The sequence below is a fragment of the Barbus barbus genome (assembly GCF_936440315.1).
Source record: "Barbus barbus genome assembly, chromosome: 45".
Classification (NCBI taxonomy): domain Eukaryota; kingdom Metazoa; phylum Chordata; class Actinopteri; order Cypriniformes; family Cyprinidae; genus Barbus; species Barbus barbus.
Window position 1 is genome coordinate 2,086,916 of NC_136723.1, and position 12,169 is coordinate 2,099,084.

The window sequence follows — 12,169 nt, forward strand, 5'->3', positions numbered from 1 at the left end:
GAAGATGTCTAAAGGCTCGGATTGAGTTGGGCAGGTCATTCCATGAAAGGGATTTTGTGCCTCTTTGGGATGACACTACAACCCGTCTACATGCCTTCCAGAGGACTGAGGTTGGTAACTGAGCAACACTGTGTGGTAACATCATGGAGGGGTACAAAATTCCTAACCCTAACGTTTTCATTCACTGTTCTTTGCTGGTGGAATTATTTCCTAATCCAGCCAAATCCCTGAAAGATTTACCTGAAAACTCATCTCTTCTGTGAACACAACTGTATCCTGCTACTTCTACGCTTTCACTATTCCTTAATACCTCCCTGTTCTAGCTTGTACATTTTGAAAAATGTCTGAAATTTATCTCATTTTTATTGCTTCCTTAACATAATGATTAATCACTTGCTGCATTGCTCATTTGTAAGTCGATTTGGACAAAAAGCACCTGTTAAATTAATAAATGTAATGTTAAAATTAAAATTCTGTAACATTTGTTCATTCTCATGACATTTTAAATCAATGGAAAATTGGACTCATTTTCAATTCAATTAAAAAACAAAAAAACTTCTGCTGTATTCCAAGAAAGTCTTAGAGGTTTGGAACAACATGAGGGTTGGTAAATGACCTAAATAAAAAAATAAAAAAACACAACAACTGCAAAACTGTTCACACACATTAGTGCTAAGGCAACAGTTTTAGGGGTTTAGCAATCACTGTAACTGCAGGAGGCGCATGAAACCTTTTACATTTTTCCTGGAAAATCTCAGCTAAGTGATATTACTCACATGAACCAAATGAGGGCGCTGTAATGCAAGAAACATTAATTTCATTTACTTCATTGTATAGGTTATGAATCAAAGTTGTATCATGGCTGTCAGCATTCCTGTTATTTACATTTATGTCATGAAGCCTGTTTGAATTGCACAAATGCGTGATCAGTGTTTATTATTATTTAAGTTACTGAGCAAATTAAACTTAAATGCACATACAGTAAAGCAGACATTATTTTGAAAGATTCATACATTAACTCACTGTGTTGCTCAGAAGCTCATGTTAAAGGGACAGCTCACCCAAAAGTGAACAATTTCTTTTGTGGAACACAAAATATATTTTTAAGTGTTGGTCAATGGCTAGCCATTGACTTCCATGGTATTTTATATGGAATGCAATGGCTATCAGCAACTGTTTGGTTGCTGTCATTCTTTAACATCATCTTCTGTTCAACAGAAGAAACTCCGGTTTGGAACAACTTGAGGGTGAGTAAATGATGACAATTTTAATTTTTGAGTTAACCATCCCTTTAATCATTGGGGGGAAATGCTCAACACAACCTTTATTTGTATGTTTACTTATCAGGGTTAACAATGCAGTAATTCATAACACACAGGATGGCATTCAAAAGTCAGTCCAGGAAACAACCAAAAAACTTCTGGAATATTTGCGGCAAGACTGAAATAATGACTCCAAACAACAGCATTTAATGGTTTTTATTGAGGCCCTTGGTTGCATTTCTGATGGACTCCTACTTGACGTAACAATTAACCTCGCTTATGGCGAACAATGACACGACTAGAGATACAGTGATATCCTGAGAAAAGCAGTTAGCCAGGAGGCCATCCCAGCTGACGACCCCCCAGCACGTGGATGTGAACGTGGTACACGGTTTGACCCCCGTCAGGACCCTCATTGAGCACCACTCGATATCCTCGGGGCAATCCCACCTTCTCCGCACACTTCTTAGCAACGATCATCAGGTGTCCCAGCAGCTGTGCCAATATAAACAAACAAGCATAACACTTCAAAACAGACATTAACCAGTAGATCTAGTGGCATATAATTTTAAAAAGTGCCTCAATACTGACAAAGCTGACAAAACTACAGTAATACTCATTTAAATAATTAAAATACATTTTTAATAACAACTTTTCAATTGTTTAATAACTGAATTACTGAATCCATGAAGAGAGTCTTCAATCTACCAATCACAGAAGTCATGAATTCACAGAAAAGAGATTTTCTTTAGCAGACTGATATTTTTATTTTTCTCTGCTGTTAAAATATGTTGTGATGTTGCTTAACTGAGATTTATTTTTGTAATTGTTGCCTTTTTTGCTTACACTATACCATTTTTTTCCACATCATATTATTATTATTTTTGTTTTTTTCTACTCTCAAGAGACATCTAGTGGTTAGAGACGCTGCTAAATGTATGAACACAGGTGTATTTATGTATTTAACCTCTGCCTGTTCGTTGGTGTTTCCTAACATGTAGCCCTGCAAATACAGGCTTTTTAAATAATAACATTTATGCATTAAAAATTTAAATACCTGCAAATCTACCTCTGGATGTGGAATTTTGTCTCTTTTATGCGATAAGATAAACCTACAATCGGTTTGAACATTGAACTGACTTGAGCTGAATAACACTTTTGTCTTCCATGGAGCTCTACTTTAGAGCTACTTTACAGCAGAATTTGAATTTTTCATATATTTAAAGTTGTCTGCAGTGCCGCCTTACATGTGAATTATTACATGCATTATAAATATATATTATGCTTATAAAAATAATAGCCGAGATGGCTTGAAGAACAGAGATACACCATTTAGTCAAAATCGTATATTTATTGTCTTCATTTTCATCAGTTCAGTCATCAGTTCAAATTACCTATCTGCGTTTTATTCAGCTACAGCAGCGATAGCTTATGCCTTTGTCCATATTAGGGATTTCCTCCAACCTGATTTTTGGGAGTATTTCATTTTATGATTTTTTTTTTTTTTACATATGATTTTATTGTATTAGGGCACCCTCCGGCTACCAGTATGAATGAAACAGCTACAGCTACTCACTACACCTTATTTTGGGTAAAAATAGGGAAAATAATACTTCTCTCTAAGTTTTTCTCCAGTGTAGAGGTTTTTTTTTCTCCCTCTCAGTGGATGCATAAAATTTCCTTACAAAAAATAAGAAATTACTGTTAATGATTTTTAATCATAATCATTTATAATAAATCCTTAGACCTTTCTAAACAATTGTTATAAGCCTCCTGCATGTTAACAGGTCAATCTGCAGTTTTCTGTTAAATAAATTAATAATAAGCATTATCAATATTTATTACTTTGTTTAATGTTTTTATTTAGTTATAACTATAATCAGAATTATTAGTAGTCATATTGATATATAAAAACTATTTTATTGGGGCCAAATTGTGCAGATCTACAAACAGGCACAGCAAACTTTGTTCTTTATAATTTCTGGCAAATAAAGAAAAAAATTATCTGAAAACGTTTAACTGCGTTATAATCAATAGAATCAGCAGAACTCAACACCTATATTTTTTGTTTATGCTTTGTTTATTTAATTTGTGTGTACAATTTATTTATATTTTATTTATTTGTGTTTCATGTATAGGCCTATCAATTTACTTTCATTTTTCAAGCTCACTTGCACTTCAATATTTTTAATCTGTTTATGTATGTTGAATGTTACACATAATACACATTTATGCTTAATAATTGAAATTGCCATTTTATGTGTTTTCTCTTTACTCGTCAAATTGCTATGACAATTTTTACTCTAGTGGGTCCTATTTGCATTATCTTGCCTAGGACCACACAACCCTACGGGCCGGCACTGGTTGTCTGAATCAATGATTTAGTTTTTTTCCAGTTTATTACAGTTATGCTGCTTTGAAACAATCTGTATAAATAACTTGACGGTGACTTGACTTAATGATGTGTGCAGAACTGTTTAATCAACATTTTTAAATGTCCATGAAGAAAACAAAGTAAGTACTTTGTACACAAATATGTAAATCAACAGATTCATAGGCACTAGATTAATTTGGAGGTCTGTGGCTAGTGAATTAGTAACTTCAAACACATTGTGTTACAGTATCAGTTTAATACTGACCTCTTTATCAGCGTCCTCTGCTTTAGAGATCTGAGTGATGGGCTTTCTGGGGACCACCAAGAAGTGTGTGGGAGCCTGAGGGGCCACATCATGGAAGGCAATACACTAATACACAAACAGAGAAAGTTTAACAACGTGTATCATACATTCAACTAGGTGTATGAAATATATATTTAAATGAAATATATATTTAAAAAGCATAAAAATAATACAGTTGCTGTGCACCTAAAATCATTCATTAACATCTGCGCAGTCGCGATGCACAACACAAAGTTATGGAGAAATGCGTCAGTTCAGTCAAGTCCAGAACACGTGAACTAGCACAACAACTGGCACATTTACAGATCTCCTCGATTTCAGCTGAACTGCAGATGCATCGATAGAGATCAACCGCATTAGCTGTCAGCTGCACAAACAGATCTCACCTGATCATCTTCGTAGATGATGTTGGCAGGAATCTCTTTGCGGATGATTTTGCCGAAGATCGTGTCTCCTCCCGGCTGCGCGCTCTGAGCTCGAGACACCTCATCCGCCATGACCACCGAGATCTGCTTCTGTCAATCACTCCAGACCAGAACCACAACGACGATTGGACAATCCCACTGACGATCGGGCACATGATTGGACAGCTAAAATTAACTCTTTTTCATAGTAAAAGCCTCAAGCGAATTTTTCAAAGTTTATTTCATCTAATAAAGTATGTGACCCTGGAGCACAAAAGCATTCTTAAGCAGTGTTGTGGAAAGTTACTTTTAAAAGTAATGCATTACAATATTGCGTTACTCCCTAAAAAAGTAACTAATAACTACTTTTTATGGAAAGTAATGCGTTACGTTACTTTTGCATTACTTTTTAAATATGAGCAGGGCTTGATTGTTTTTAATACAAGAAGTTCTAATTATAGCAAATGTAAAAGCCCTTTCACACCAGAAAGTGTAATGAATAAACCTCAGACTGAAGGAAGAGTAAATTCACGTCTGTACAGTAGAACGCAGGAGAAGAAAGTTCAACACTCTTCAGCAATAAAAACACAATGAAGCACAATTGTTAGTTTATCTAAAGTCATCTTTGCTTATTAGTATGATTGAACTGGATCATCAGAAGCAAAGGCATTGGTTAATAAAATGGGATTAGATACATTTGTGTTATTTAACATATTTAACTATTGCAGGTTTGTGTCATATTCTGAGTTTGCATTTCACTGTTTTAATTCATTTTGATGAATTTTAAATGTTTTTTGTGAGTGGGATGAATTAATGCACGTTCACATTTAGTCCAGAACTACAGTAACATGTTCACACAGCGCACTGTCAGTCAATTAATGGGGAAAAAGTAACTGGCGTTTCTTTATTGAAAAAGTAACTCAGATATTTTCTTGTAAATTAAAAAGTAATGCGTTACTTTACTTGTTACTTGAAAAAAGTAATATTATTACGTAACTCGCATGACTTGTAATGCTTTACCCCCAACACTGTTCATAAGTAGCACAGATATATTTGTAGCAATAGCCAACATTGTATGGGTCAAAATTATCCATTTCTCTTTCATGCCAAAAATCATAAGGATATGAAATAAAGATCATGTTCCATTAAGATATTTTGTAAACTTCCTACCGTATATATGTTCAAACTTAATTTTTGATTAGTAATATGCATTGCTAAGAACTTAATTTGGACAAATTTAAAGGCGATTTTCTAAAAAAAAATTTGGCACCCTCAGATTCCAGATTTTCAAATAGTTGTATCTCAGCCAAATATTGTCCAAACAAACCATACATCAATGGAAAGCTATTTATTCAGCTTTCATTTTATGTATAAATGCATTCAGAACACTGTTCTAGAATACTTTGTCGATGTAGTGGTACTGGTAGTCTACTATATTCATAATAATAAACTAGCTTGCTCTATTCTTTTTTTTATTATATCTGTTTTCTTTTTATTTATTATAAAATAAAAACCTTGCTACGTGTAACTGAGACTTGTTATAGCACTTGCATTTCATTGTTCTTTTGTTGATTTTGATTTCTTCTATTGTCCTCATTTGTAAGTCGCTTTAGATTTAAGTGTCTGCTAAATGACTAAATGTAAATGTAATATAAACCTAATTACCTATATTAATTGAATGAAACTGATATTTAAAGTGCTCTAACTCGGTTTATTTCTGCTGTGTTGTAACAGAACCACTCTAATTTCAGCAGCAAGATCCCAGTCACAGAATAATAAAATTACAGCAATAGTACAGGTCTTCTTTGCTATTTTATTAACAATGTTCTCCAAACTGGTGCAGTAGTCTCTTAAAGAAAATTAATGAAATTTGGCTTGGATCCTGACCATTTCTTCTTATGTATGTGAAATTTTCCCCAAAATGTGAAAATGACGCCACCTCGAAACGCAACTGTCACAGTGACGTCAGCACGTCCGGAAACGCCCCTAAGTTTTTGGCCACGCCCACAGATTCCTCTTTCGCAGACAGTTTCACGTTTCAGGCTTTTATTTTGAAACGTGTTACTTCCGTGTTGTGATGTGTATCACTGCTGACATGTCTAACAGATGTGTTGTGTTCTGTGTTTTACTGGCAGGATTTTGCTTCATTTCATGGAAACACTCGTTGATTGGTAAGACATTATCATGATAATCATTATTCTGGCAAATATGCGAAAGCAGGAAATCCAGAATTGCATCATGCTGAGCTCACTTTTAGGAGAGCAAGAAAAAACATTGAATTTCCTTATATTAACTTGGAATCATTACATCATCTTATTGTTTATCAAATTATGATAACTTTTTTGTCCAAATTTCTTAATTGGAATTGGATCTTGTTCTTATTTTGAGATCATTGCTATAAATCTTGAAAAGCAGCTTGGGCTAATGCTCCTGCAAGTGATGAAGTGAGCCCGGGCAGCTGGGATTCACGAGGACAGGTGTTATACCTGTGTGATCTTGTGTGTTAAAGGTGTTAAAGATGCTCTGAAGTTGGCTGGACGCGGGTTCATATTCCTGGGCATCTGCACATGGCTGATCTACATGTTCCCGAGGCTCAAATATTTCTTCTTTCCAGTGTGTCAAGAGCTCCCAGACAGTGCGTACTTTCAGATGACAATCTGATGTTTGTGTAGTTGTGTATTTTCTGTAAAAGCTTATTTGTATAACTGAAGTTGAGGTATGTCATCTTGCAGGCCCCCTGCTTGAATCCAACAGACAGAAACAAGAGCAAGTTAGAAGAGTTCAACAACATCAACACGATGACAAGGTTCAACACATGACTCTGCCTTTATTAAATATTAAATGTTCCACTGTAGATGAGTATGATATGAATTTAACATATTCTAACGATACTTGTGTTGTTTCTCATAATATGAAGACATCTGACTATGCTGAAAGTGTGATAAAGCCGAGGCAGAGCGTGTTGCTCCAGCAGAGAATGGAAAGATACCATCGGATGACAGGAGAGACCTGGAAACTGAGCCGGGGTCTTCCTGTCGGGGTGAGCAAACGCATTATCACCTACCACATACACCAGGACATGACGTGTGTTCTTCTGTTTTTACTTCTTTTATTTATTTATTTTTAAACAATTTAAAATAAGAATTAAAGTACATTTACATTTAGTCATTTAGCAGATGCTTTTATCCAAAGCGACTTACAAATGAGGACAATAGAAGCAATCAAAACCAACAAAAGAGCAATGATTGAATGAATAAAATGCAAGTCTAAAGGGGCAAGTTTTTTTATTTTTTGAAAGAATAGAATTAGAATAGAGAGTGCTAGAGTTAGAGGGTCAAATAAAGATGGAAGAGATGTGTTTTTAGCTGATTCTTGAAGATGGCTAAGGACTCTGCAGCTCAGATTGAGTTAGGCAGGTCATTCCACCAGGAGGAACATTTAGTTTAAAAGTCTGTGAAAGTCATTTTGTGCCTTTTTGGGATGAAAAATAAAGCTACGTTCACTTGAATGTGTTAATAACAACCTGTGTTGTTTCTTAACACACCTCTGTGTCTAGTTAAGGACAACACATTCAAAGTGTGATTCCTGCTAATTTCTACAGACTAATGTGTTATAGTTACAAAATTTGTGTCAATTATGTACAAAAAATTACAAAATATGTTATAATTGTAAACACAAAAAAATTTATTAAAAATGAACACATCCTATTTGAGAATGTTAATGAAATTAGGTAAAGGGGTGCAGAGCCAGTGGTGGTTTTGAAGGCTAAATCAATGCCTTGAAATTTATGCGAGTAGCTAAAAAAAGTAGTTTGAAATGACACTATAGGAACCATTGGAAACAGATAAACAATTTAGATTATACTGACTGCACCTATGATATGGTTCAGGGGGAAGAGGACCAGATGTGTGATGATGCTGACGTAGCCGAGAATCCTAATCAGGGAGCCAGAAGGAGACGCAAGCTTCTTCAGACCGTTACCCAAGATCCTGTCCAACAGGAAGTGCCCAAGCAGAAGAAGGTCAATAAAAGGGTTTTTCTTGGAAAGGTGCTCTAAAGGAGCCCTTGATTATAGACATACAGCTGTGACCAAAACTATTGGCCCCCTTAAATATGAACAACGAGGGCTGTGGAAAGTTCTGCATTGTTTACCCTTTTGATCTTTCACTCAAAACTATTTCCTTTCATTGAAGTAAAACAGTTGAAAGCAGGAGGGAAAATCACATCATGAAATTAATTTTTTTAAATTAAATTAATGACAATTAATGAGAAATTCTCATTAATAAAATATCTCTGAAGCAAATTCCTGAACAAATTTACATTTTAGCACACCAGGGTGAATAAAAAGCCATGCCTTTTCTATTTCACAGGACTATAAATATAAATAGGGAACACAAAGGCCAAAATCCCTTCATCATCCATAACAGTATGATGTGCAGAACAAGACTGCTAAACTTCACAAATTAGAAAGTGGCTGTAAGTAAAGGGCTAAAGCATTGAAAGGGAAGAAGATGTATGTCTGTATTGTCTTGTTGTGTGGTGAAGAGGCGAGTTTGAGTGGCCAAAGAGTATGAAAGAGTATCACAGTTGGAGAACTGCAGAAATCAATCGAGTCTTGGGGTTGACGGATTTCTGTAGCGCCTCAGTTCAAGCGGCACATGTGAACCGATCATCTTTTCAAATTTACTTAAAGCACAAAATAAACATGAATGAACATCAGAAGGTATTTTATTTAAACCACAGAAATAATATTTTGAATGAAAGATCAAAAGTATAAACAATGCAGAACTTTTTTTCCCAGCGCATTCTTTGCTCATATTTACCAAGGGAGGGGGCAATAATTCTGAGCACAAATGTCTATTTATGTAGCACTTTCAGAAACTGTGGTTAAGGTCCTGTGTGGAAGAAATGTTTTTTTATCTCCCGTTAAAGGTCATAGTTTTGCCTGACGAGCCATCAGCAGATACTGAAGGGGTGAGTGAACTTACACCACAGAAAACATCGAACAAGAAATATTCCACAGAAATAAAAACAAGAAACAGATCATGACCCAATAATAACTGTTACTTTTTTCTGCGAAGGCATGCATTTATAGCTCTGTAATTCACTGACAGGTTGTAAAAATCGCTCTAAGATGTCCAAGCGGAAGAACAATCTGCAGGAGATTCCTCAAAACCTGGAGTTCTTTGGTGAGTCTCCCTGATTACTGTGATCTGGTTTGAGTAGAGAAGATGAAAAGGTATGTTCATGTCTTATTATGATTAGCTGCTTCTTGACTGGATGATGAAGACAGGATACCATCCTGCTCTCTACAAGCTGTGTACATCCTACCCCAGGACAGAGCTGATCGCCGCTGCAGACGTGAGCCTGGAGGAGGCTGGTGTTCTCACCAACACAGTGCTGAACGTGGAGGAGAAAGAGCCGGCCATCACCTAAGAGCTCTTCTGTTTCTGAAAAGCTTTTATTGGACTGAATGGAGCTGGTTATGGATATCAATGTCAGTGCTGTAATATCAGCTGACATCACTTTATTCTTTATATGTGGCATAATTGGGATACATTTCAGTGCAAATGCTTTTCATTTGCTGATCTTAGAAAAGGTTGATTCTCAAGTCTTATAGAAAATCTGTTTTTTTATTTTTTATTTTATTAAGTCAGCATAAAAATGAAAGCCATTACAACCAGTGTGGGGGAGTAACGAGTTACATGAGTACGGAATTACGAAATTTAATGACCAAATAAGGTTAGATTTTATTTTAAGGTTTCCTTGTTACAGTGTAATTATACATTTGAGTACTGAGTAATATTAATTAACAACACGTATTTACTATAGTTTAGGATTAGGGGTTGGTTTTAGGGTTATTGCATATAATTCTGCATTATTTTTGTGCTAATACTGTAGTAATTACATGTAACGTGTAACAAGGACACCTTAAAATAAAGTGTTACACAAAATAATTGTAACTGTAATCTGTTACAATTACTGAGAAAAAAATTGTAATTCAATTACAGTTGTTTATGAAAATGTTAACGATTACAAGGGTGGTTACATCTGAATATTTACTCTCTCACATACACACACACACACACACACACACACACACACACACACAGATTTAGTTGATTTCTGTCCCAAATTGCATTGACTGCTCTGAAATACGAGACACCAATTTTTCAGGAGTTTAGAATAGGACACATGCTAATTTGATTTTCTATATGGGTAAGTGTATATTGCTTTATTTTTTAAGATTAACTTGATTAACAGTTGAAACATTAATTAGAAATTTAGAAAAGCATTCTAAAAGTAATCAAATGTAATCAGTTACTTTAATAAAGTAATTTAAATAGTTACATTACATTTTAGGGTAATCTGTAACCTTTTACATTTCCAAAGTAACCTTCCCAACAAATGCTACCATGCTGTATAAATTATTAATTTTATTTGAGATCATTTAGCCTCTATCACAATGTTCATACACTATAAGGTTTGGGGTCAGTCTGACTTTTTAATTTGATAGCTTCATTCATCAAGGGTGTATTAAATTGATGCCTGGATCCTTAAAAAAGGTATCTCAGTTCTGGAAAACCATTAAGTAGCACAACTGTTTTCAACATTGATACATATTTTTTATAAACACCTGTTGGTTTTCCTTTTCGGCTTTTCCTTCACAAAAATAAATTACATTTTAAAACACATTAAAATAGAAAACAATTGTAATAATATTTCTGTTTTTACGGTTTCATCAAATAAATGCAGCCTTTGTGAGCAAAAGATACTTTGTTCAAAAACATTAAAAAATCTTACTGACCGCAAAATAAATTCTATTTTATATTCAAAAACATGCCCTGGTCTTAGTGTGAATGATACATCAGTTTGTTATTCTCATGAATACATTTCACCAAAATGTAATTACTTGCCCCACCTCTAAAACAACTCATATCTGCTGTTGTAGGTGCTGCAGTCTTGCCAATTATTCACCCAGTAATGCTGCTTAACAGATTATAATGCTAGAACTGAAAAAAGTGTCCGCATTGGGATGTGTGATATTCTAGGTAGTGACAAACTTACATTCAGCTCAGACTTCAGGCTTAATATCTGGAGAGAGCTAACCATTTGCTTTGATTCCTTGACCATGTGATGTATCCCAATCTTCAAGAAAAGCAACTAGATGAATATTCTGAATAATACCAGTCCCAAAAATGCAAACAGGTAAGGGGGAAAAAAAGTGAAAACATTGTGCAGATTGGGGGCATGCTCCACACAGAAAATATTTTAAAGATATTTGCTTTACATGCTCATTTGTAGTTAAATATTAAAATATTTTCTATTACCTTACATGTCCAAAACTTTAATTTTTAACAAATAAATGAATTAACAAAAAAAAAAAACTTGTTGCAGCATTTTACAAAAATCAAGATGATTTTTGGTCAAAATCCCATGTTATAAAAGATGAAGTGCTATGCAGGCTGTTTAAAACAATATTGGCTGATTAGATCTCATAAGTGTCCTATTTTGATCTCTAAAAAGGGAGTTGTCACTGAAAGGTGAGTAGTTCGCATTCATGCAGTCCAGTCTGATGTGTGGTGCAGCCAGGAATCAACCCACACCATGCTGGTTTCGTCTAGCCCTCAATGGAATTTTGGTTCCTTGCCACTGTCGCCTTTTGGCTTAGTTGAGGACACTTGATACTTGCCCATAATTGCACAGACACTATTGGATGAGAACTGAACTGAGCTGGACGATGCATCACTGTTCTACATAGGTGCTTTATAGTAGATGAATTAAACATTTCATAATTGAACTTCAGTTATTAAACTGAACTGAA

General features: G+C 34.9%; 2 protein-coding genes across 2 annotated transcripts; one reads left to right on the top strand and one right to left on the bottom strand.

The window, feature by feature from the left end:
* Positions 1–1,463: 1,463 nt before the first annotated feature.
* On the bottom strand, positions 1,464–4,468 carry LOC306863975 (adenosine 5'-monophosphoramidase HINT1-like). Its single transcript, XM_079407609.1, has 3 exons — positions 4,327–4,468; positions 3,902–4,006; positions 1,464–1,757 (listed from the first exon to the last, which is right to left on the bottom strand). The coding sequence occupies exons 1-3, from the start codon at positions 4,435–4,437 to the stop codon at positions 1,593–1,595; spliced, it is 381 nt and encodes a 126-aa protein (XP_079263735.1). The 5' UTR covers positions 4,438–4,468; the 3' UTR covers positions 1,464–1,592.
* Positions 4,469–6,398: 1,930 nt separating this feature from the next.
* Positions 6,399–11,743, top strand: LOC306864043 (UBX domain-containing protein 8-like). Its single transcript, XM_079407737.1, has 8 exons — positions 6,399–6,515; positions 6,854–6,979; positions 7,077–7,150; positions 7,262–7,384; positions 8,234–8,365; positions 9,277–9,318; positions 9,459–9,533; positions 9,610–11,743. The coding sequence occupies exons 1-8, from the start codon at positions 6,422–6,424 to the stop codon at positions 9,778–9,780; spliced, it is 837 nt and encodes a 278-aa protein (XP_079263863.1). The 5' UTR covers positions 6,399–6,421; the 3' UTR covers positions 9,781–11,743.
* Positions 11,744–12,169: the final 426 nt, after the last annotated feature.

Bases quoted from the DNA above. Each gene is read 5' to 3' on its own strand.
- LOC306863975 (XM_079407609.1), bottom strand. From the start codon at position 4,437: ATGGCGGATGAGGTGTCTCGAGCTCAGAGCGCGCAGCCGGGAGGAGAC. The intron at 4,007-4,326 runs GTGAGATCTGTT...TTTGTGTATTAG, and splicing joins TCATCTACGAAGATGATCAG to TGTATTGCCTTCCATGATGT. The intron at 1,758-3,901 runs GTCAGTATTAAA...ATATTGGCACAG, and splicing joins CAGAGGACGCTGATAAAGAG to CTGCTGGGACACCTGATGAT.
- LOC306864043 (XM_079407737.1), top strand. From the start codon at position 6,422: ATGTGTATCACTGCTGACATGTCTAACAGATGTGTTGTGTTCTGTGTT. The intron at 7,385-8,233 runs GTGAGCAAACGC...GATATGGTTCAG, and splicing joins GCCGGGGTCTTCCTGTCGGG to GGGGAAGAGGACCAGATGTG. The intron at 9,319-9,458 runs GTGAGTGAACTT...ATTCACTGACAG, and splicing joins CATCAGCAGATACTGAAGGG to GTTGTAAAAATCGCTCTAAG.